Source organism: Sceloporus occidentalis, unplaced genomic scaffold (genome assembly GCF_023333645.1).
Source record: "Sceloporus occidentalis isolate IW3139 unplaced genomic scaffold, rSceOcc1.0.p SCAF_2, whole genome shotgun sequence".
Taxonomy (NCBI): domain Eukaryota; kingdom Metazoa; phylum Chordata; class Lepidosauria; order Squamata; family Phrynosomatidae; genus Sceloporus; species Sceloporus occidentalis.
This window is the reverse complement of record NW_028316982.1, coordinates 242,895,509-242,922,289: the sequence shown is the minus strand read 5'-3', so window position 1 is coordinate 242,922,289 and position 26,781 is coordinate 242,895,509. Positions and strand designations below refer to the sequence as shown.

The 26,781-nt window shown below is 38.6% G+C and overlaps 1 protein-coding gene across 2 annotated transcripts in view; it reads left to right on the top strand.

Moving 5' to 3' along the window:
• Window positions 1-26,781, top strand: part of B3GLCT (beta 3-glucosyltransferase) — a 119,700-nt gene that overhangs the window by 26,439 nt on the left and 66,480 nt on the right. For both annotated transcript variants that reach the window (XM_089512537.1, XM_089512538.1), the window contains 4 exons: window positions 4,436-4,551; window positions 18,945-19,018; window positions 22,507-22,618; window positions 26,551-26,687. In XM_089512537.1, coding sequence (XP_089368663.1) covers window positions 4,436-4,551; window positions 18,945-19,018; window positions 22,507-22,618; window positions 26,551-26,687 — 439 coding nt within the window. The remainder of the gene's footprint in view (window positions 1-4,435; window positions 4,552-18,944; window positions 19,019-22,506; window positions 22,619-26,550; window positions 26,688-26,781) is intronic.

Sequence of the window (26,781 nt, the reverse complement as noted above, 5' to 3'; positions counted from 1 at the left end):
TCAGATGCAACACCAGTCATGTATGCTTAATACAATGTCAGTTTTATTCTGTGTGGTACATTTTAGGACTGCTGGAGACATAGCTGATAGGAATAGGCCAACAGATCATAACCTCCTTCTCCTTTCATTAAAAAAACACCCCCCTACTAGATTAGACTGCTTATCCCATTCAAGATCTTGCTCCCCACTGTTAGCATTCAAATTCCTTTTGGAAGGTTGTAAGGAGGACATAAAAGAATGCTTTCCAATTCTGACTTCCAGCTTCTGGTATTGTCTATATTGCCTCTGAAGTTACAGGATTCATATAGCCATCATGGCTAGTAATCATCGATGTACCCTTCTTGAATTGTCTCGGTATCTTTCAAAGTCATTTCAGCTGTGGCCTTCACCGCATCTTATGAAGAGGCAGGATGCCTAATTTAAATCCTACATGTAGAGGTGTGCCCATCCTGAATCTTACAAAACAATTTGATTACATGACCCCAAGTTCTAATATTACAATAGAGCAAAAAGAACATATCTCTCTACTTTCTCTCCATTGTGAATATTTTTGTAAATCTCAGTAATATTTCCTCTTCAATGCCTCCTTCCCCAAATTTCCAATCTTTCACAAGCCTTTCCTCAAAGAAAGTGATCATTTTGGTCATAATTTTCTTTACCTTTCCAAGCTCTTCAGAATCCATTTAGAAGTTTAGTAACCAGCACTTTTTACGGTGTTTCAAGTGTGTCTTGCAGCTGCATCTGCACTAAAGAATTAGTGCAGTTTGACACTGTTTAACTTCCATGGCTCAATGCTATGGAATTCAAGGAGTTGTAGTTTTGTGAGATATTTAGCCTTCTCTGTCGGAGGATTCTGGTACCACAACAAACTTCAAATCCCATGAGTCCCTAGGATGGAGTTATGATAATTAAATAACACAGTGCATTAATTCTGCAGTCTGGCAACTGGTTCATGATATTGTCAACATTATTTTCTAATTTTATTTTTAAGTAGGCATATTGGAAGGTTTATACCAGGGTAGACTATTTCCCTGTCTGGACAATTTGCAGTGACTTTTCACTATTTCTGGCAAAATTTCCTATCACTTGCTACCTGCTCCTCTTGGCTAACGAGCCTGAGATTGAACTTGGATTTCTGCATGCAAAGTATATGCTCCATCACTAGGAACATGGTTGCTCCCCATTCCTCTATCCCCTTTTAGCACCAATTAAGGCTTTATTGAGCTTGATAAAGAGTGCTCCTGTGCTTCAATTCAGTGTGGTTATATTAACCTCTTTCTTAATGCCACTCCTCTAGTTATAAATATATTTATTAATGAAGCTGTATAAAACTGTGTCATTACATGTATGGTTGTCAGTTGAATACTGATTAAACATGATGATGATAATAAGCTAGAATTAATCCATCTAGTTCTTCAGATCCTCAAGTTGATTTGTGCCAAATTCACAATTAATCCGTCTTTTTGGAACCTCCTTTAATCTCAAAATTATTTTCAGTGAATTTTGGCATGTATTACTTTGTTCATTATAATGAGTAATGAGAAGAATAAGAAAGGCAGCCAACATTGTGGTTATGATATTCACAAACATGTTGTAAACACTTTCCAAAAAAAGAAAGGAAAGAAAAGAAAAATTTTCTTAAGTTGCCAACTGGATTGCTTTTGATTCTGTTTGACACACGCACACCCTGGGTTTACCATTTAGTGGTTATTTAATGTAATAAAATATCAGTGTGGAGGCAATTTAAGCTTTAAATGACAGTAGATTTAGAAGCTTTTTAGAATTGCTGCTGTTTTGGCTCCATTACAACAAATATTGGCATGCTATTTCTTTTATGTCCCTGAATTATTTTGAGATAAATTTAGGCATAGCAGTCTAATCTACTTCTTTCTACCTAAACAATAAACAGTAAAAAAATGAATACAGTGTGCCTGCTCCATACGCGAGCGCATCATACGTGGCTTCCACTTTATGTGGAAGCCGTGCTGCAATGAAATGAATGGGGGGTACACCTGTGGTGCGTGCGCCCCACACAACCAAGAGCACAAGCGGTGCTTATGTGGAATTTGCCTTACGCTGGGTGGTTTGGAATGGATCCCCCACGTAAGGAGAGGCTCCACTGTATGCAAATTTAAGATTTAATGCACTGAGGTTTGCAGTATTTGCACAATACTTATGTGCCCTGAGTCTTTGTCATTATTCATGTGGCAGATGTAAATAGGAAACTTGTCTAATTAGCCTTTGAAGCAGCTATGAGATGAAAAATTCTGCATTGCAAACTAATATTTTTTCAGTGGCACTGAGGATATTTTAAAGATCAGAGGACATTTTTAAGGTTAGCATAAACATCTAGTAATGGAGGAATTGTACAAAAGATGGATAAAATAATGTCGCTGTGGCAAAAGAGTTGAATGAATGAATGAATGAATGAATGTGGTTATATTCTTACTCCCTTTCATAATGGAGCAATTTAATGTTCAAGGAAATTTACCTAGAAATTAATACTTAAAACATAGTAAAATAAACCCTACATCTACACTTACGTGCCCACGTGTTTGTGGACATACAGATGTATATCAGATAATTCACTTTTTACATATGAAAGGCATCACGCTCAAAAGAAGGCTTTGGATCCTGCAGAAGGATAACCCTGGTAGAAAGGAGAGGAAGTAGTTTTTCCTCCTACTTCTGCTGCATTAAACTCTATGTCCCCCACTGTTCCACCAGCCTTCCCAAGCAGTCTTGCAGTGTATACATGGGGCTACAGAGAAATGGAGGAATTAGCAAAAGTTGCCTCCCCCCCCCCCCAAATCTTTTACGTTGTAAACATACACTGAGAAAGACTTGACTTGGAGAATGCTCCCACCTGTGGCAGCAAAGTATAGATCTAAGTAAGATTTATGTAGAAATGCTTAGGCAATAGCAAGTGTAGCTGCAGCAACATAAAACCTGCGTGCTGCAAGGCATGAGCAAACAGCCAGCTGGTGCAATGAATAATATATCACTGGACAACTTTTCTATTAGAAGGGACAATTGTGTTTTACTGAACATATTTACAAACTAAGGTATATTTGAACAGCTGTGGAATAGCTGGCTGTTGTGAACCAGTGAGAAGAACCGTACTGTATTTATAATGAGTTAAGTGTGCTTCGTAGAATATCAGAAAAAATATGAACATTGGATGAATTTAGTTTGCACCTATAAGACAAATTTAGATTTGTTTTTACTGAGGCAAGATAGATCATCTGCAACAGTGACTAACTGATGACAACTGTTTACTTTAGGCTAAAGAGTAAATTGCTTTAGTCCCAATATAGAAACAGTGTTTGAACTGAATTTGCGGAACTCTTTGTATGAACTGTTTACTGAATATTATTCATACCACAGTGTTTGTGAATTGAAATCTTTCAAGACAGCTAATGAACATTTTCAGCCTAGTTCAAGGATAAAGGAGACAATAGTAAATTTTCATCAAAACTGAAAACTTTTCTTTCAAGTTCTCCACAGAGCTCAGGGCCCAGAAATAAAATAATAATAATAATAAAACTTTAATTTATATCCCGCTTTTTGTTACCACAGTCAAAGCAGCGTACAACCTTCAAAAAATACAATATATGCAATTCCCCCCCCCCCTTAAAAAAGGATTAAACAATTTTATCCATTAAAATTACAGACGATAAAATCTAAAAACAATAATAAAATAATAAAATACGGTGGGCAGAGTCTTCGCTTATATATGCCTGTGGGGGGAGCATTACATGACCAGGTTCTATTCCGGGAAGGCCTGCCGGAAGAGATCCGTCTTGACAGCTTTCTTGAACTCTCTAGGTTGGTAATTTGACGGATCTCATCTGGCAGCCCATTCCATAAAGTGAGAGCAATCGCGGAAAAAGTCCTCTGGGAGGTCGCTGTCAATCTGGTCTTTGTGGACTGCAACAAATTCCTCCCAGAGGATCTGAGGGTGCGGGGCGGATTATACGGAAGGAGGCGATCCCTTAAGTAGGTTGGGCCCAAACCATGGAGGGCTTTAAAAGTAATGACCAACACCTTGCACTGTGCCCGGAAACAAATAGGCAGCCAGTGGAGTGATTTCAATATAGGTGTAATATGGTCACTCCTAGTTGTTCCTGTAATCAATGTGGCTGCCATATTCTGTACCAGTTGAAGTTTCCAGACTAGGCACAAGGGTAGCCCCATATACAGCGCATTGCAAAAATCAAGTCTTGTGGTTACCAGTGCATGTATTACAGTTTCGAGGTCACCTGGCTCCAGGAAAGGGCGCAGCTGACGTATCAGCCAGAGCTGATAACAGACACTCTTGACCGTTGCATTCCTTCTCAAATCCTTCTTTAAGTTAATTATTTGATTAACTGAGATGTTTCTATGTACTATTAGTAATGGTATTGATATTCCTTCAATTATTATTTATTTTCAGTTGCAGAACTAAAAGAAATTATATTTGTCATCCAAAGTCAGAGGAATTCTTTTCATTTGAAAAAAGCAGAGGAGTTAAAGCAAAATATTTTGAAACAGGTTGCATCTCTTGGAAAGGTATGAACATCTGCAGTGATAAATCTTTTGCCTCAAACTTCCCATTTGAATTATCTTTGTAGAATGTGTTTGATACATTTTATTTAAGTATGGAAAGAGTCACTTGTTTTGTTTCATAATCCTTTCCAGGATTGCCTTTCCCCTCGTTTCATCCCATTTATCTTCCAGTTTTACATCCTGGATTCTATAACAAATGTTAGAAATAATGTGTTGCCACACATTTTGACCGCCTTGTTTTTTTAAATATCTTTTTCCTCATTTAAACACTTTGTACATATTAAAATATGGACATACCCCTACCCTTCTCTTGTAATAATACAATGGTGTTAATATTTGTTTTATTTGACAGCAAGGTGCCAGATTTTTAAGCTTTCATTATTGTACATGATGTTTGTTTTTATTATACAGGTGCAGAAACCTGTACATTAAAAAAAACAAAAGTGCCAATGTGAACATCAGAGTCAAGGCTGTTTGGAGAAATTGGGATAGAAAGAAATGACCTAATTGTATACTGTGCCTGCTTTAAAGATTGACCAGTTTGTTGTGGTTGTGTTCCTATTATAAACCTTCTCCATTTTAGAATGTGTATGTTTATAGTTTTTTGTCACTCACCTCTTATGTGTGTCATTGCAAAAGTTCTGGAGGTGTAACTAATTGGTTTAAACTACTGCATTTTAAAAGAAGAAGCTGTGAGTTCGGCCTCTACATCATGTCTTTTTCAATCTGCAAGTGTTACTCTAATATAGTCTTGAACTTAATATTTTCAAATATTTGAATGGCATAGATGGTTGTTCTAGAGGGTAGTAACTGAGCTAATAGGTTAATTACAAGAAAATCCCATTTTGGAAGAAAGGTTAGAATATAAATCCAATAAATAAGAAATAAAATAAAAGTAAAAAGTTAAGACTAAATATTATGAAAAGCTTCCTTATAGTATAGACAGTTGGGTGGTAGAATAAACTGCCTTGGAAGATGGTGTACTCTCCCACTTAAGTGATGTTTTGCTAGATGCAGGCTTGTTACTTATCAGGCATACTGTAGTAATAGATTTTTTACATCAGCACAGAACTGTAAGATCATAAGAGCCATGTTAGATCATAACAAATGTCTATTTAGCAAACATTTTGTTCTTATGTTATCCATTTAGTTGCTTATGGGAAGCCCACCAGCAAGATGTGAGTGCAAGAGTGTGTTCTGCACAATTGATGTAGAAAAGTATACTACCTCTAATACGGGGGTGACATACAGCCATCCAGGCTACAAGCCCTTAATGGATTCATTCTTCATGAAAGAATCTAATCCAAGTCCACATAGCAGCCATCACTGTATTTTGTCAGTGAGTTTTGCTTTTTAAACTGTGTACAATTTGAAGAAGTACAGGTTGAGTATCCCTTATCCATAATGCTTGGGATCAGAAGTATTTTGGATTTTTTCAGATTTTGGAGTATTTGCATATACATAATGAGATTCCTTAGAGATGGAACACAGGTCTAAACACAAAATTCATTTATGTTTCATATCATCTTATACACATGGGCTGAAGGTAATTTTATACAATATTTTTACTAATTTTGTGCTTGAAATAAGGGTTTCACCTTGGAAATGAATGAGCAGGAGCACTGCAGCCATCACCTTGAAACATCATATCCGTGCTCAAAAAGTTTTGGATTTTGGAGCATATCAGATTTCAAATTTTTGGATGAAGGATACTCAACCTATACTTCCTTTTATCTGTTCTGACCTCCCATTATTCAGCCTCAGTGGACGACTCTAGTTTCTAATTTTAGGAGAGGTGGACAAATGCTCCCCCCCATTTTTTCCATACATTTCATAATTTTATATATCTCATGTGTCCCTTTATATATTTGACTCTTTACTAAGCTAGACAGCTACAAACACTTTAAACATTCCTTGTAAGATATTTGCTTCAACGTCTTGACCATTTTAGTAGCCCTTCTCTGTACCTTTTCCAACTCTAGAATATGCTTTTTTATCCAGAGATTAATTTAGAAGTCTCTTCCAACTCTGAGATTCTAATGTATGTGTAAATTACATATTGAGCTAACATAGACACAAACTGTTGGGGAGCTATAGAAATTATTAGCACATCTCTGGCAGTACAGGCCATACCTAATATCAACTCTGGCTAGAGTTGTGTGATGTAGAGGAATGTTCTTTGTGGAGTGAACAGAGAGTCTATATATTAGTCTAGAAAGCAATGACTTGAAGGTCCCATTTTGGGGGAAAGGCAGGATATAAATCCAATAAATAATTAAATAATAATAATAATATAAATTGTTTATTTATTGACCGCTTTTCCCAGGATCAAAGCGGTGTACAACATGTAAGATAAATACATTACAAGCAATGACATATTTAAAAATTTGGGAAATATTAAAATGACTTACAATCTAAAATCAAATATTTACAACATACAGTTCCGCAATTATTAAGATTCCAATATATATACACCATAGACAATCAGGGAGAAAAACTTATTACAAGGAGTAAGGAGGGTACGCTTGTGTAGGTTTTTAGTGCCTTTTTAAAGGCTTCCACTGTTCCACTAAGGCGGATCTCATCTGGTAAAGCATTCCAGACAGAAGGCGCTACAGCTATAAAAGCCCTTTGCTGGGTAGTCGCCAATCTCACCTTAGAATGACCGAGTAATAATTTACCTGTTGTCCAGAGTGTGTGGGGAGGATTATGCAGAGAGAGGTGTTCCCTCAGGTAACCTGGGCCCAAGCCATTTAGGGCTTTAAAGGTAATAACCAACACTTTGTACTGGGACTGGAAACGAATTGGCAGCCAGTGAAGAGATTTTAAAACAGGTGTTATGTGGGCAGATCTCGCTTTCCCCGTAATCAGTCTGGCTGCAGCATTTTGGATCAATTGAAGTTTCCGAACCTGATACAGTGGTGCCTCGGGTTACGAAATTAATTCGTTCCGCTGTCAATTTCGTAACCCGAAAGGCTTTCGCAAGCCGAATCCCCATAGGCGCTAATGGGGAAAAGCCACGATTTGGTGCGAAATCGCGCCGAAAAGCACCAAAAGTTTTTTCGTAACCCGAAAAAACTTTCTTAACCCGAAACAGTTTTTTTAAATTAATTTTTTTCGTATCCTGAAAATTTCGTAACGTGGGTAATTCGTATCCCGAGGTACCACTGTACAAAGGTAGCCCCATGTAGAGCGCATTGCAGAAATCCAAACGGGAGGTTACCAGTGCATGTACTACATTTTCTAGGTCCCCTCGGTCCAGACAGGGACGTAGTTGGCGTATCAGCCAAAGCTGGTACCAAGCACTCCTGGCCATCGCATCTACTTGAGATGATAATTGTAGAGATGAATCCAGGAGAACTCCCAAACTACAAACTGTGTCCTTTAGGGGAAGTTTAACCCCATCTAGGACAGGATGACAAATTTCCCTGCCCAGGCCAGGGGAACCTATCATGAGTACCTCTGTTTTCTCTGGATTCAGTCTTAGTTTGTTTTTCCTCATCCAGCTCATTACTGGTAGGCTTCCAGAGGAGAGATACCATCCTTAGTCACTGTATCAGTCGGAGCCATGGAGAGATAGATCTGGGTGTCATCAGCGTACTGATAATACCGCGCCCCATGGCTCCGGATGATCTCTCCCAGCGGCTTCATGTAAATGTTGAATAGCATGGGGGACAGAATGGCGCCCTGAGGGACGCCCGATGTTAGCTCTCTTTTACGAGAGCAACTGTCCCCCAGCCTCACCAACTGGAACCTTCCCGAGAGATAGGACCGGAACCACTGGAGCACAGTGCCCCCAATACCCAGTTCTCTCAGGCGTTCCAGAAGGATACCATGGTTGATGGTATCGAAGGCCACTGAGATGTCTAAGAGCACCACCAGAGTTATATTACCCCTGTCGGTGGCCAGACGGAGGTCATCGACTAAGGCGACCATGGCAGTCTCAACTCCATAACCCGGAGTTGTGCTAAAGGTTGTTAGCACAAAATCTATCTTAGAAATGACAACTGTGCTCATATGAATTAATAATTTTAAAAGTTGCCATTTTACCACTAGATGTCAGTACATTGTTACATGTATTTGGGTTCATAACTGGGTTTTGTAACTTGTGTTCATACCTTTTATGTAAATTATTTTAGAAATTCAGGTCTTTTTGAAGTGAAAATTTGTCTTAAGGGTCTTAACTGTTTTGCATATTTTATATTCATTCTTTCAATTTTTTTATCTTGTCCTAAATTAGCTTCAGATACATTGCCTGCTTATTTTTATCTAATTCTATTTTGTATTATTATCTATTATTTTATATGTAGTTTGTAGAATGTACGCCATTGGCAGGTTTCATTTATATCAATTTTATTGTTTCTATGTACAATGCTGTGTAAATCTACAGTGCTATATAAATAAAGTATAATAATAATAGTTTTTGTGGGTTTTTCGGGCTATGCGACCATGTTCTAGCAGAGTTTTTTTCTGACGTTTTGCCAGCATCTGTGGCTGGCATCTTCAGAGAATGCTTTGCCTGGAACCAGGCAAAGCATTCTCTGAAGATGCCAGCCACAGATGCTGGCAAAACGTCAGAAAGAAATTCTGCTAGAACATGGCCACATATCCTGAAAAACCCACAAAAAACTATGGATGCCGGCCATGAAAGACTTCGACTTTATAATAATAATAATTGCCCTCCTCATCCCAACCCCACATTTAACATTATAGTTGCATAAACGGAGATTGTGAGGATAGCAGTTGGTTCAAGGTTGTTCATTGAGCTTTATGGATAAGTGGAAGTGGCCCTGGTTGGATATATCATCTGTTATGATATGGCACATAAAGCAGAATTAAACAACAGGTGTCAAATGACACCCCCCACCCCATATATTTTTTTCTCATAATCTATGGCTGCCAATGGGTGTGTATAAGACAATGTATGATGATTCAGCTGTTTGTGGTGGCAAAGTCTTAGCAAGGCAAATATAAACAGTAGGCCTTATATTGCTCACTCGGGGCTGATGATTAATCAGTAGTTGTATATAGAGTAGAAAAAAGTATGGAAGCGTTATTGATAGTGTCTGAGAAAATGGTGGCAGGACATGAGTTGTTTTGCAAGAAATAAATGGTTGCATCATGGTTTCTACAATGTAAGAAAGTATTGTATTGTGTATCTTCACATGGTCATACCGTATTTGTTTCCTTAAAAATGTCCTTGAGCTTTTAACAGCTATTCACACCTTTATACTGAAAAGAGCACTATCTGTTTTCCTTTTTCATGAACTTTTATCCTTCCTAGAAGATATTTTTGATAATGGTTTTGACTCCGTGTCATAATTCCTTTCAAACATGTTTGGCTTCTACTTGTCAACACTTCACAGAAATGTTATACCTTTGCTACAAAATGTGATAACTTGTAAATTGATCTTAATTTCTGAAAGACTGAGCACTTGACTGTGGTAGTGGTAGTAATACATTTGCTTTTTCAGTGAATTTATCATTTTTTAAATTTCATTTTATACAAAATGGCCAGTGATGTCAATGTAAATACAGGTATGACAGAGACAAGAATATTTCAGAATACAATAAACAGTGGTGTATTGAAGTAAAAATAGAAAAGAGGAGTAGTAATTCTTCATTTAATCCTAAACAGTAACAAAGAGTTTTGGGTGCTATCCCTTGTTATCCTTATAAAAGGAAATTCACTACATTCTCCTTCCCAAGGCCATCTCCTATATTTCCCAAAATGCCTTTTCAGAAACTTAGGAAACCATAAGGAAAAGCCCAGGATATGGAACAGTGGACTGTCATGTAAATGAGAAATTATTGAAAACTGGATACAGATCAAAGGGAATCCAAGCTGTTTTTATGAGCCTGCAGCTCTGTTTTGGCAAAATGTCACCAGGACCACTAATTTTAGACAGTGTTTCTGAAAATCTGTGTCAAATACAAATGAGAAAGAATTAATTTTTCAAACAAGTTGAAGAGCTAAAATGAAGATGATTTACTGATATTTCTGGAACTTGTTATTCAAATTACAGGATTAATCTGTGCATAATAATAATACAGTATAAAATAGGAAATAGGTGAGTTTAGTATAGCACAGTGTTACTCAAAGTGGTGGTCCATGGGCTCGTGCTGCCTGCTAGTCTCTGGAGAGTTTCCAGAAAAGAAAGAACCAGTTATTGCCATAACACAAATATAGTACCAATCCCTGTCACACTTGGGGGGGGGGGGATTCCAATTCCCTATATCAGAAAGCTTGAATTACCAGGGTGGTGGATAGAATACTGTGATCCCACCATATTTGCTGGATTTGGGGGGTGAAGGATCCCCTTGAATGTGGAAAACCCACAAATAAATATATATATCTTTTTTACGTAAAAAAACACCTCTCTAGGAATCTCAATCTCCTCCAGTGCAACTCTGTGGTAAATATCTGCCAGTTGATCATAGAATCATGCTGGAAGATCTACAAATGCCTAGAGAAGTGTTTTCTCTAGGAACTTCTAGGCTCTCAAGCACAAGTCTATGGTCAGTTTCTGGCAGAGTCATACTGGAGGACCTAGAGAGATTCCTAGAGAGAACATATTAATCAAAACCGCAAATAAACAAATCCACAAAAGTCAAAACCACAAATGTTGGAGGGCCAGCTGTACTAGGATTAGATTTGAGAAACACAAGTTCAAATCACTACTTAGCCCTGAGGTTCATGGGCTGGTCTTGGACAAGTTGATGCTGTAATAAACTTCACAGGATTGTTGTGTGATTAAAATGACACATACAACATAATTGTTGTAGGAAATGCAGGATGCAAACGAAGCAGAAGAAAATAAGTGATACCAAACATTAAAAATTGCTGGGATGGAGATCAGATTACAGAATTGCATATCAATGAATATTACAGGTGACTGTTTTCTTTGAGTTAGATTTTATTATCTCTGCTAATGAGCATTCCCATTTTGGTTTATTATGCTTGCCAAAAACATAATTACAGGATATGTTATGCAGTTTCCATCTGTCTTGCTAGTGGATTGTTAATTTTTCTGTATTCATTTTTTACTGCAACATGTTCACATTTATTTTGACGTGAAATAGTAGTAGTAAAACATCCTGTTTCCTTGCTAACACTTGAGAGGTGTTAATTGGCATACACAGGGTAGCTCAGTAGAGAAAGAAAAGAAGACACATTTTCGTTCCTTTAAAAAGAACCATTTCATTGAAGGTGAAATCTTTTATTCAAATGATACATGGTATGAATAAGATACTATAATAAAATGTATTGGTGCAAGCTACTGCTTATACTTGGGATAGTTGTTACAGTTACAGTTAGTTTAGAGTTCTTGTGTAGAGCCCAATTGACCGGTCTGTTTTCTTTCCTAAGGCCCAACAGAATAGATTGATGCTTCCATTAACTTTAGTAAACCATGTGCAGAAAAATTCCCCAAAGCATTGTGCCCCTAATGTTAAAGGGATCATAACTCAGTTGCAGAGCACATGCATCAAACCTAGAAGTTTGCTGGTTCAGTCCTTGACATTTACAGTTTAAAAAGATCAAGACACAGCCTAAGACACTGAAGAGCTGGTATGGAACAGTTTCCTATGTCCTTCCATATATCTACTTACACAGAAGATGTTTGTACATCATAAAATTGACAAATGAACTGCTGAACATGATTCATAATGTGTGATATTGAGGATGATAATGCACTGGGTTAAGTTCTTACTGCACAGTTCTGTCTTAAACAAAAAGTCAGGAGATTGCCATCTTGCCCTGGGTTAATAGCCTATGGAAGACACAATAAAGTTCCATTCTATTTTTAAGTTATGCTGAAGACTCAAGACTTAATAGCAATCCTTTTAGTTATATGAAAACCATCCTGTTCAGAGAAGCCTTCCCAGGCATTGCATAATTGTCGCTTACCATCTGATGTTCTTTTATTGCCTGTTTATCAAACCATTTCCTGTATTGCTATGTATTGTATTTGTATTATCCTACTTGAGAGTATATATTTTCCCTGGATGAAGATTAACCTTCCATTTTGAAGCCAAGCCCTCCCTCCAGTCCATCTGCCTTGGTCCAGGCCTCGGAGGCAGAGAGGAACTGCTGGACCTCTTACCCTCTCCCTCCACCACTCCCTTCTCCTTCTGTGTCATGTCTTTTTAGATTGTAAGCCCGAGGGCAGGGAACCGTCTAACTAAAAAGATTGCATGTACAGCGCTGTGTAAATTTACAGCGCTTCATAAATAAAGGTTAATAATAATAATAATAAGTGTTTATATGAACCCTTTACATTTTTCTGTAGGTTACTTAAAACAAAGATTTTTTTTAAAAAAACATTTAAAACATAAGAGAGTTCTAAACAGTTTAACCAAGCTGAAATGGTAATAAGCTCTTAAAACACTTGATTAAATGCATACTATGTATATTGGTCATTGCCTAACGCGGATGCCAACACAGAGAATACTTCTTTTCTTATTGCTTTCAGACAGAAATCTGTAGTCATTGGCATTGCGTTGGACAACATGACAGATATTCCTTGTTGTAATCTGATCTTAGTTTGCATAGGGATGTATATGCTAATATGTATAATATGCAATATATATATATATATTTAACTGTGGCTCAGTAATACACTGAAAACCATTATAGATCCTTAGCACAGGTGTAATATGTATAGATGTACTTGTTTCCCCCATGGGCCAGTGAGTAACCTAGCCACTGTATACTTGCTGCATGTTCCACTATAACTTTAAGGGCCAACCCAAACCAAAATATAATACAATAATGCAGTCTTGAGGCTACCAATAGTAGTCATGGTAGTCAGGCTGTTGCTTTCCAAGAACAGGTGTATTTGGATAGTAGTTAGCATTCCAAGTCAGAGAAATCACTTGGGCCTCTATTGACAGTGGTGGATCAAGGACAACCTTCATACTCCAAGCTCTTCCTTTGAGTACATTTTGTATACAGAGATTGTACTTGCCCTAATTCCTGGACTAAGGAGATACTCACATCATTGCCCCCAACTTCCAGCTTTATTGTATTAGTCCTCATCCAACGCACCCGTACATTCAGGCACTAACATAAATTGTGCATGGGCTCTCTTGATTCAGCTGCATTGGAGAAATATAGCTGAATATCATCCCATAGTGAAACAATTAAAGGGAAATTTTACACAAAAATAAAAGGAGTGTTGAAGGAATCATGTGAAATTTCAAGCTGAACACATTAATGCCTTACACTAAAATATTTGCAACTTCAAACTATTGTGTTTTAATCATTTTGAATAGGAAATTTATAAATTGTCAAAGTAGTACAATTGTGAAACTACCTAGGCTTATAACGCTCAACTTTGGAATGTTGGACTAATTCTCTTACAGTATTTTGCGATGCTCAGGCTATCACTGGATTAAAGCCAGTGAGTGAGAATATAAAATGATTAGATTGCCACAAATTCCACATACTACTTACTGTTTGCTGCAGGCTGTGCAATCAGTTTGGTAGCATGCAGATAATTATGCTCTTCATTTAAAATTCAGGATATAGTTGGAAGGACTACATGAATTTCTGTTTGTGCAGTTTTGGATATGGAATGCATATCTAAAATTATTTTTCATGGAATTTTGTCTTTTCTACATATGAACGATTCTCATACTGTAGTTTAAAATGCTGTTTCAATTACAGAGGCCTGGTACACATGGACACAAAGCAGCATACTGCCACCGATACTAGGGTTCAGGAGCGCACAGTAACAACATGCTCCTGAACCCTAGCGCGTGTGGGCGCCACCATGATTGCGTGGCCCTGCCCACATGGGGCGCACATCCATGACGTGTTCTGTGCAATGCGTCCAAACAGTGTGTCGCATAGGACATGCCACCGCGCCACTGGAGGACGCTTATGCCACCTTACCAGCGGCGCGAAAAGGAGCTCCGTTTCAGAGCTCCTTTTGGGCGCATGCATCGTTGGTGCGGCAACCAAACCAAGGACACTCCTTTTCCAGGCCACGGAGAAGCGGCATTTTGCCGCTTCTCCGAGGCTCGGAAAAACATCGGATTGGGGCAACAGGGCTGCCGGTGAAGGTGCCCTGGCCCCAGTCCAGCACAAAAAGAGGCGGCACAGACCCACCCCTTTGAGATGGTCTGTACAGCCCCAGAATTTTGCTGTTTAACAAAATGCAGTATTTTCATAAAAGTAAAGTTACTCACATGATATAAAATATTTACATCAGAAATTAACATGCAGCCAGTTGCCATTAAGGGTTGCAAATACAATTCGTGCCAATTAAAAGAATTATTTATAAACCACTGGAACAATTGTAATAACATTTCTGGAATTGTTTCAACAACTTATACTTAATTTGGTTACTAATTTTACCTGCATTTCTTCCTGGATAGTTAAATACTTTCTTATCATTCTTAGAAGATTTCTGAGGGGCTGGACAGATCGCCATCCCTTTCTGTCCCAGATGGAGATCGTGGCAACCAAATGTCTCTGGGAGGCCTAAAAAGAACCCACTCTTGGTGGGTTATTTTTAGGCTGCACACGAGGCACCATTGGCACGGCCACGTGCAATGATTACGTCCATGTGGCGCAATGCTGTTTGGGCGCTGCGCTGCATGGACGTCATCATCACATGCCCCATATGGCCAGGGTGTGTGGTAGCGTTGCTGAACGTGTAACCCCTCATTCTAGCCCAGGCCGACACAAAGTGCCCATCTGTACCAACCCTTAGTTTACAATGAAAGCTGTACTTCAGAACTGTTCACTCACCTAGTTGGTAATGAGAACAAGAATGGGCAAAGGCAATCTTGCCTAAAACATGACTTCCTACTGATTTTTTTTTTTTTTTAAAAAAAGCAACATGAAATATATTTTCTCTGAAGACTTAGCATACAAGTCAAATTCACAAATGAGGAATTAATTTAAAAAATAATAAAACTAGTGCCCAAGTACAGATGCTTGCGTGTAACATGTAGCTGGGAATGACCAGCAAAGTCTTTGTTGCTGGCTATAAAGCACAGGTTTTTAAGAAACAAGCAAACAAACAAGAACAAAAAAGGAAATTCCACATACTAGACTTGCCAACCACGATATAAAATCACGCCTCATCATCTACCTCTCTTCATCCATGGGCTTATTCCCTCTCTTTAGTGATTATATAATCAATCAGACTAATAAAAGGTGTGTGAGGTTTGCCTAACCATTTTCTGCTTGGTTTGTGGGTTTAAAGAAGAATTTTTAACTGAACTAATTATAGTAGATTTTGTATGCATGTGTGCTCAAGAACAACTCAGATTTATTATATAATCAGATTATTATCTCAAGCAGCCTTCTTTTCTGGAGGGAAATCCAGGGAAGTATAATACCTATCAGAAAAAAATGTTAGAAGAATTTGGCTTTGTTTAACTATGTCTGATGGGAAGTATATTGTTATGGGGAAGTGGGTTGCAGCTGTAAGATAAAATATGGTCCATAATAACCATGAGTGTTCAAGGAATTAAAAATGGCAGATTATATTTTATAATATTGGTTTATATGAATTTGATATTTTAATTTTAAAAACAGAAATAGTAGTGTGAAAACTGAATGACCAACAAAAGTTACTATGGCATGCATCTTCAGGATCTTCAAGAATCAATGATAAATTTCTTTATTTCACATTTCATTGTGAATTTTCCAAATTTATACCTCCCACATATGAATACAAATTGAAACACAGTTAAATGTCAAAAAGCCATGATTTCCTGAAGTTAGTGATGCTGTTCACATAAAAAAAAAAAATGCTGGCTAAATATTTGAAACGCTGAGTACAAAAAAAAGGAAATGTACAAAAAATGCTTTACTCAGTTGAAAAAGTAAATAAATATTTGCATGTTTGAAAAGTGGTATATTTGAAAATGCACACATATATACAACACACATATTTCTAATTTATGGAAAAAATGCACCTGAAAATACATTAACTGTGTAAGACTAAGAACTTTACCACATGACCCCTGTTCTCACAGCAGACACACTAGTAAAAAAACCTGCTAGTACAGAAGTCATCACGGCACTTCTCAGTCATGCAACTGGGGCTGCTACCCCCATGCTCTCTTTGTGACTCTCCTTTAACCCCACCTTTGTGTCTTATGCCCTATCTCGCATGCCTTTAAGTTCTCTTAAAACTTTCCAATTTTTTCATTTAATTCCGGAGCTCTGCTACCACATTTGAATTTTTTCTGTTTATTACCAGTAAATAAAGATAATCAGGGTACTTGGGGAAAATGAGGGAGTTGGGGGACAGAGGGAGGAGGGGACACACCATGTCACTGGCAATCACGCAACTGCCCCAGCAATGATGTTCCACACTTGAAGACTTGAGTGCTTGACAAGTAATTGACGGGGTTTCCCATCAGTGGAAAGGGACAGGCTGGGGACAGAGCAGCTATGGGTCAGTGTTGGCATTGTGCAATACGTATTGCCAAAGTCACTTCTTTCCTGGTGTAATCATGGTTTAAAAGCTGTGTATAGTAATAGCTTAATAAAAGCCAGTCTTATACAAAACCAGAATGGAAACAACAATGAAAAAAAATGAGAACTTGTCCAAAACTACTTAATAGATTAGCCTTCTCTAACTAGGGCTCACATCACTAAATGACTTCAGTTATGTGTATGTACTCAAGGGTATAAAGGAAAGAAAAAAAATTACAAATTTTTGAGTTAAGTAGCAGTGGAAAAGAGAAGTATATGACAGTTTAATTAAAGGTATTCCCAACATGGAAACTGCCAGTAATGCATTTGTCTCAGCATTTCTGTTAAGTAAAACTTGTGGGGAAGGAAATCATTGTTTCATTAAAAACAAAATAAATAGAATTTACATTTTTGATAAATTGCTGTTCAACAGGGGCCTACAGTATGTAAATGCTAAATTGGAATTTACTGATTGTATAGTGAGTTAAATAGATGAGACATAACTGGAACAGTATTTTATTTGGCTGATACTGTTAATCAGCCTATCTTGGTTTATTTGTTAAATTTGTGTTATCCAGTTTCAGCATAATGTAGTAGTTTAAGTGTTGGACTAGGATTCTTAGAGCTTGGTCTGAATCTTAGCTCAGCTATGGATATACACTGGATGACCTTGGACAAATCACACTCTCTCAATCTTAGCAATAGACAGTGTCATGCCCCCTGTGAACAAATTTTGCCAAGAGAACATCAGGAAAAAAACAGGCTGACTCGAGGAGAGAGAGCGTGTGCTGTCCCTGGAAGCCCCGCACCCAAATCCCAGCCAGAAGTCCCCCCCAGAAGTCCTGCTCCCCACATTGGGTGACATCAGTGTGGGAACGCCACTGCCTTATTCTAGTGTTCAAGATAGAGCAGATGAGAGAAGAAGTGTACTTTACCCAGCTTAAAGAGATATGCAGCTCTTGACAGCATCAAAATTGTGTCTCCCTGGCGGGTTATAGACCGCTGCTTTGAGGTGGTCTGCCGCCGCCGCCGTTTGCTCCGTAAGGGAGCTGTCACAGCCACACTTACGGAGCAAAAAAGAAGCTCCAAAATGGAGCTTCTTTCTGCGGCGCCTCTGTGATGTCGTGAGGCGCCAGGGGCGCATTCGCGACATCACAGGTGCTGCGACATGTTCGGACGCACAGCGTCCGATACGTAAAGATGGCGCCGGCTGTGTGGAACGGCTGGCGCCATATTGTATGGACAGAGTCCGTATTAGACCCAGGGGCGTCTAGAAGAGACGCCCCTTTTTTAAAATGGGATGTCCTGTGGACGTCCCAAGTGCTGGTTTGTAACCGGCCCCTGTTTGTTAAGTAGACTTTTCCTGCAAAACAATATAATGTAATGCTATTATTATGTGGTGCTAATAGGTTGTAAAAATAGTGGGTTTTTTTTACCTGTTTGATTTATATCCATTTTGAAGATTTTATTGCAGTTTTCAGTAAGCGTACATGGATAGCATTTGGGCTGTCTCTGATCATTTAAACTGTAGATTAAAAGAGCAACCTAACTGAATGACCTTAATCCAAGTACCTCATACCCACCTTGACAGACCTAAACAGTTCAGAAATGTATTAGTCCTTTGGGATAAATAGTTGGAACTTGTATTTTCCATTTTAGATACCTTTTGAATTTTGTGCCCATACTGTTGATGCTAGGTATCAGTTTATTTTAGATTGAATTAAATTGAAATTTTAAATTGCATTTGAAAATATGATCATTGTGAAAGTTTTCTATTACAAAATATGATTTTGGTAATTTAAACTGTTTTATGAAAAAGAGTTCTTCAAAAACAAATGACGACAAAGAACATTTTGTAGAAAAAGTTGAAATAAACATGATCTGTCGTTTTAACAACAGAATTTTCTAATGTTATTTTATTAATATGTGAATCATAAAAATCTTTTTCTTAAAGGAGTTGCCCACAGTTCTGCTTATTCATCAGATGGACAATGAGGGTGCATGGACAATTCTTCCCTTAATGCACGAGTAAGTATGAAAGTTGAGTATGAATTTTGAGGCAGCAGACTGGGCCAGTTGAAATGTGCGTAATGGATAGAATCAAAGGTCAGTATTCTGTATCAGCTGCTTGGGCTTTAGGCCTGGAACACATGGGCCAAATAAGGCAGCTTCTGGACACTTTGGGGACGTGATGTTCAAGCGATGCACACCACCAAAACTGCCGGAAGCTGCTCTCGCAGCACCACAAGGAGTCTGGCACTGCCGCAAACAGGGATGAAGATAACCCAGCTCCTGGTTGTGCTGGGTTGTGACACGGTGGCATCCCGCTTTGGTATTGGGCTGTGTGGTTGTCACGGTCCTGGTGCAATTGCAGCCAGAGCGGCCAGAGTCCACACCTACAGGCCCATCTGTTTCACCCCTTTGTTAAGTGCTGAACTAAGTGACCTCTTCTGTCCTGAGGCTCCCCCCCTGGAAAATCTGATGGACATATAATTCACCCATGGTCTGACTGGTGGCAGAATAGACCTCCACCTCCCTATGCAACTGATGTCCAGTAAAGGGGTGTGTGGGGTTAAGATCGTGGCAGTAGTGGCACCGTAAGTAGCAATCATGAATATGAAACAGTTACAGATGAGTAAATCCAGCAACATCAGGGACTGCCTGAAGGAAGAGGCCCCTCCCTCCTCAACTGTCATCTCGGCCTCAGAGGGAGCCATCAGGCAGACCCAGCTCCATCACGGACTGCCTGAAGGAAGAGGCCCCTCCCTCCTCAACTGTCATCTCGGCCTCAGAGGGAGCGATCAGGCAGACCCAGCAACATCAGGGACTGCCTGAAGGACGAGACTTCTCCCTCCTTTGTCACCTTGTATTTGTATTGTATTCAATTTTTACTGTACACCGCTATGATCATTGCGGAATAGCGGTCTATAAATAAAACGTATTATTATTATTATTATTATTATTATTATTCATGATTATTACTTAGTCTTAATTATGACACCATTGTCATGATTGTAAATGCCGCCACCACCCCACCCCACATCAGCCTGCTTTATTGGGTAACAGCTGCATTTGAAGAAAATGGTTCATTCTGCACAGGTGAATACAATGGCATTATTATTATTATTATTATTATTATTATTATTATTATTTCTATCCCGCCTCTCCAACAATGAAATGGTTACTGTCAGGCTGGGTGGGTTGGGCCAGAAGAGGTTACATAGTCAAAGATGCTTAACTATACTTAACTAATTAGCTGACATAGAATACTGAGCAATGTAATCTACAGTGAAACTAGCAAAAAGGACTATTTGTCCAGCACTAGCTTTGGTAGATCTCAAATATTATTGTATGTGAATATGAATAATCTCAATATTTGTTTAAGCTGGCACAGACATAGTACAATTGGCCCTCTGTATCCATATGTTTGTTATCCATCTATTTGTTATCTATGAATGAAAGCATCCATGACTTGAAAATATTTCAAAAAAGTAAAAACCCAAATAGAAAACCTTGATTTTGCCACTTTATCTAAGGGACACCATTTCACTATGCCATTGTATTTAATGGGACTTGAGCATTCATGGATTTTGTTATGCACGGGGGGTCCTGGAACCAAACTCCAGTGAATACCAAGGGCCTACTGTATATTCTTCCCATCTCAAGGGATTTGATTTTTAAATTTAAAGTATTTTGTCTGATTTTTCTGTTCATATCAGCTACCCAAAGTGACCTATGGTTGAACACTTGCTTGATACGATAATTAGAACATCACAGGGTATGGGGAAGATAATAAACCAGGGGCAGGGGGAGGCAGTGTAAACAATGAAGGAAGAAACTAATGGTCAAAATAAAATAAATATCATTTATATTGTAGACCTAATGCATGGATAGCAGCTGTTTATGAAGAAGGAAGTGTAGGTCATTTTATTTACCTGGCTGACTATTTTCTGAATAGTTTTTTGTGGGTTTTTCGGGATATGTGGCCATGTTCTAGAAGATTTTCTTCCTGACGTTTCGCCAGCATCTGTGGCTGGCATCTTCAGAGAATGCTTGCCTGGAAAAAGTGGGTATATATAATGTGTGACCTCCTGCCTTTCCAGGTCACACATTATATATACCCAAGTCCTTTCCAGGCAAGCATTCGCTGAAGATGCCAGCCACAGATGCTGGCGAAACGTCAGGAAGAAAATCTTCTAGAACATGGCCACATAGCCCGAAAAACCCACAAAAAACTATGGATGCCAGCCATGAAAGCCTTTGACTTCATATTTTCTGAGTAATCTTTATTAATAACATAATGGGTAAACTCCCCTAATCTTGAAATGGATTGTCTTGAATTATGAGATGCTTCCAGAAAGTATCAGGAAACACCCTGGATTAATCTAATTTCGACCCCATTATGTCCTTACCCAATAATTAGGGCTATGTTGTTATTGAACTCTTTATAATAAATTGCGTTTTCTTTTACTACTTTGCCTGAATCCTGCAGCATGTAATTCTCTGACTGCCCACGAAATGTGTTTGGATTCCTTGTAATTTTTGTAGGACTCCACAAGGAAGTAGACAAAGACCTGAAACACACAGGCCAGAAGAAGCAGCTTCCAGTTGCTTTGGGGCATGATATTTGGATGACACACGCCCTCAAAGTGGCTGGAAGCCGTGCCAAAGCTGCGCTCTAGTCCAAAGGACCAGATCAAAAAGACGTTGGTTTAAACTGACTCCTGGCCAGCGCCATTTGGGACTTGCTGTGGTGGCCTGCTTTGGGAGCAGTCCATGTGGTCATGCAGTCCAGGCCTGATCATGGTGTCTGCTTCGCCCCACAGACAATACAGAACAGACTTGCACATGCTGTATTACCATATCTTTGTAATATGCAAAGTGCATTTTGGAGACAGATTTGGCCATGGTTACAAAATACATTGGATTGTTTCCTCTTTTTTCCCCCCTTTTGAGTCTTTGAGATTAGAAGCCTTTCTTCTGATTCTAAACAAGTTACATTTCTTTGTTGCATCCATACTTGGTTTGTATATATGTTTGTGGGAATAAACCAGTATCAAACTATGCTTTCAGATCTTGAGTTGTTTAGACTGATGCCATCTGGTAGACATTTACTCCAGTCAGCCAGGACTAGGCTGGCAACTGTCAGCCAGAGGACTTTTTCTTCAGCCTACCCCTAGCCTAGACTGTGAAATGACCTGCCGGATCTCTTCCGGCAGGCTTATCCAGGTGATTTTTAAATTGTGAATTTTAAATGATGGGCTTTAAATTTGGATTGTTTTAATAAGTATATATCTTATTTGTCCTTTTAAACTGATGTGCTTTAACTGATGTTGTTTACCTGTTAATTGTTGTTGTTCCCCACCTTGATCCATGGGGAGAGACAGGTAAGAAATAAGTATTGTTGTTGCTGCTATTCAAAAGCAATGGATTAAGCATTGCTCAAGTTCAGATATCATGGAAAATGTGGTTCATTTCTAACTGGAATTTTAAACCTCAACTCTTTCTTCTGTTAGGTTTTCTGTTACATACAGCAGAAACTCCTCATGGGTTTTTTTCTGTGAAGAAGATACAAGAATACACATTGTAAAACTATTGAAAACACTTAGAAGATATGACAAGTCTAAGGTGAATTTTAAAATAATAATTGGGTATTTATGTGTAAATTACATTTTGAAGTATTCAGCCACTGAAAGGAAACATAGATTTATACAATGCTATAAACATAAAGAATGTCTTGCTGAATATAAAAAACCCTGAAAGGTCAAGGTAGTTCGTAGTTATGTATAAAGATGTCAAGGAATCTTTATTACATTACAGCTTTTGTTTAGTTTCAGCATCATAAGAGTCTTATCTCTTCAGGTTACCTAAATGTTCAAGGTCCTCTCAGAAATACTATGAATAGAAACTATTTGTGTACTGTTGGAATAGCATTGATGTACCATCATTTTTAAACTAATATTCAGTTGCTACATAATGCTACTCATCATTTTAGGGGTGAGTTTTTGTTTTGATTTATATTTGCCCCAATTAATGCATGCTTGGGCATTTTTTGTATATTTAACATGTTAGGGATGTCTGTAGAATTTTTGAGTTCTTAATAAGATCCTTAAAATAAAAATAAAAACACTCATATTTACATCTAGGAATTTACAGATTGTTAGTTTCCTTTCCTGAATACTCCCCTGGCCATCAGAAGGAAAATCTAATTGCTGACCTCTGACTTCACCACAGTTTAGTGAATTGTTTTAAAGTGTGCTTTGTTTTAAATTCCACATTGTTTTAATTCTATTCTAAGGGGGGTGGGTTGAGACTTCGGGCTGTATATTTTAACTTTGTAAGCTGCCCCGATTGCATTTTGTAGAGAGGCGGGATATAAATTTTATGATGATGATGATGATGATGATTAGTTTAAATCTAGTCATTGAAAAGACTGATTGAAAAGCATTATAAAGATCAGAATATAGAAGAAACCTTATTTGGAAACAATCATACCTGCCTAGTTAGATGTGTAGAATCCTCTGAAGGTATCATAATGTATTTGGAAAGGTATGATGTTTGTAGATATTTGCACAATATACCACTCCTCTGACCACAATACCAAGAAACAACAAAGCAGCCCCAACAGCTTGAGAGAACACGCATGCATTTGTGAGACAAAACATTGTTTCTGAGTGGATTAGCAATTATCACTTTTGTTCATGTAAACATGTTGTTGTTGTCAGTGTGTGCCTTCAAATCATTTCCGACTTATAGTGACCCTAAGGCAAACCTATCATGGGGTTTTCTTGACAAGATTTGTTCAGAGGATGTTTGCCATTGCCTTCCTATGCAGCTGAGACTTGCCCAGGTTCACCCAGTTGTGTTTCATTGTCAAGTGGGGAATCGAACCCTGGTCTCCAGAGTTGTAGGCCAACGTTCAGATCACTACACCATGCTGGCCCTTTCATGTAAATATATTTCTATTAATTTCTGCTAACAGCTATTAAATGCATGAACAAGTAGCAGACTGTGCTATATTCCCTCATTAATTTTATGAACAAGCAGTAGACTAGTTCACAGTTCCTTATTCACATTTGCATTGCTGGCAAGTAGATGAAGACTAATGACTGTCAAAATACATTTGAACATCAGTTTTAATGCTGGTCTATCCATCATTGAAGGCTTGTGTGTGGCCAGTTAATGAACACTTCCTAAGTAAATGCATACATAATTCTCATGATAGCACAGAAGAGCAATCCACTACAATTGGGTGTATCTCTTCATGCCAACCCAACAAGGCAAGAGTTCACATTATTTTTCACCGTTAGGACCCCTTCCCTTCTGTGACAGATTTTTTTCCTGCCATACCAACCATCCATGTTTTCCTTTTTCTGACAAATTTAGCTTATTGTTGTAGGATTTAAAGAATTTGTTGAGATAGGAATGGAGAAAAAAAGGAAAGGAGGAAGGAAAGGAGTTTAGCGGAAATGGAAGGAAAATGACAAACAGAAAAAACAAAGGCTATTACTAATCCCTTTGGCCATTCTGTAATACTCCTGAGCAAAGTTCTGGAGCATATAGTGGTCTCCCAGATCCAGGATGAGATGGATTATCTAGATCCAGTTCAATCTAGCTTCACATTTGGTTATGTTTTGTCTGCTTAAAATCTTTATGAAACTGCTTGGAGAGGTTATCCAGACTTTTGGGGTGTGGTATCATCAGTATGCTGATGACATCCATCACTTATCTCTCCTTCCCTTCTGATTCTAAGGAAGCTGTCTTGGTACTGAACCAATGTCTTCAGTCAGTAATGGACTGGATGAGGGCAAACAAATTAAAACATAATCCTGACAAGACACAGGTTCTTCTGGTCAGTCAAAAGGCAGATCGTAGAATAGAAATGTTGCCTATGGTGAATGGGAGTTACAGTGCCCCTGAACTCTCAGGATCACAGCTTGGGTGGTCTCCTGGATTCAACTCTGATCCTGGATGCTCAGGTTTCAGCAGTGGCCAGGAGTGTATTTGCACAGGTAAAACTAGTGCCCCAGCTGCAACTGTTCCTTGAGCCATCCATTTTGGTTATAGTGACAAATGCCTTGATTACATTCCCTTTGGACTACTGTAATGCACTCTGTGTGGGATTGCCTTTGGAAACTTCATCAGATTTAAAACATGGCAGCCAGAATGGTAACTGGGACCAGCTAGAGGGAACATATAACTCCCTTGTTGAAACAGTTTCACTGGCTACTGGTTAGTTTCCAGGCACATTTTTTTAAAAAAGAAAAAAGCGCTGGCCATGACCTATAAAGCCCTATATGGCTTAGGTCCAGGATATCTGAAAGACTGTACCTGCTCATACAAACCTGTAAGAACTCTAGAATCTTTGAGGGAAGGATTTCTCTCAATCCAGCCACCATCACAGGCTTGCTTGAAGAGAACACAAGAGAGAGCTTCTTAGTTGCTGCTCCCAGCCTCTGGAAGTCCCTTTCATGGGAAGCTAATCATTTCTTTTGCTGACAGGCAAACCCCCCCTTTTTTAAAAGCTGGCTTTTAATATGTAACTGTGCCAGTCTTTTTTTTATTGAAGTTTGCATTTTGTTTATTATTTACTCTTGTATGTTTTTAAATAATTTTATATTGTTTGTATTGTTACTATTTTAATTGCTTTTAAGGTGTACTGGTGGATTTAAATGTATTTCCTTCTGTAAGCTGCCTTAGGTATCACTCTGGGAGAAAGATAGCTTATAAACTAACTAACTAAGGGGCTGAACAGACTGCCCCTTTCAGCACCGAAAGTGGCTCCTTTTTGCGCCACAGAAGGGGCTCCTTTGCTGTAGTGGTGGCACCTTCTGGCGCTCCTTTTGGCACTGCATCATCTGGATGCAGCACCAAAGGAACACCATGATGCCGCCCACCGTGTGGTAGGCCACACAGCATGATGGTGGTGTCAGGGCAGCATTGGGCTGTGCATTGTGTGGACGCCACGTCCCCACTCTGCCCTGAGGCCTGCATTTATTGCTGGTCTGTCGAGGCTGTAAGTCCAGAGTGGGGCGGAGGAAGGGCATACCGATCCTCATAGTGTTACAAAAAGGATATCTATACCTGTAGGAGCCCCAGTGGTGCAGTGGTTAAATGCCTGTACTGCAGCCACTCACTCACGAACCAGAGTGTTGTGAGTTCAGTACCAGCCAGGAGCTCACGGTCAACTCATCTTGGCATTCTACCAAGGATGCTAAAATGAGTACCCAGCTTGTTGGGGGCAATTAGCTTACACATTGTGAACTGTTTAGGGAGTGCTAAAGTGCACTGCTAAGTAGTATAGAAATGTACTTGCTCTTGCTATTGCTAAAGGACACTTATATGTGCATATGTTCCTAGCAGAAATCTGACCATAGTTATGTTTGACTTTTGTCAATATATACAAGTACACTTGCATGCACAACACAGAGCCTTCTGGGATTCTTTGGACTATAGAGGATGTTTGAAGGAGATAAAAAGTCTTTGGGGCCATATATGCTTGACACCCCGGCTTTGTTGAAATATATGCAACACATCTTTATATCTATTTTCTCCTGCAGGAATTATTTTTAGGTAAAGCACTACATGATGATGAATCTACCATAATTCACCACTATGCCTTTGCAGAAAATCCTACTGTTTTTAAATTTCCAGACTTTGCTGCTGGTTGGGCATTAAGTATTCCACTTGTAAAAAAGTAAGAATTCCATTTTGTTTTAGCTTTTTCTAAATTTGTTAAAGGTAACATATTTTATTATTATTATTATTAACCTTTATTTATAAAGCGCTGT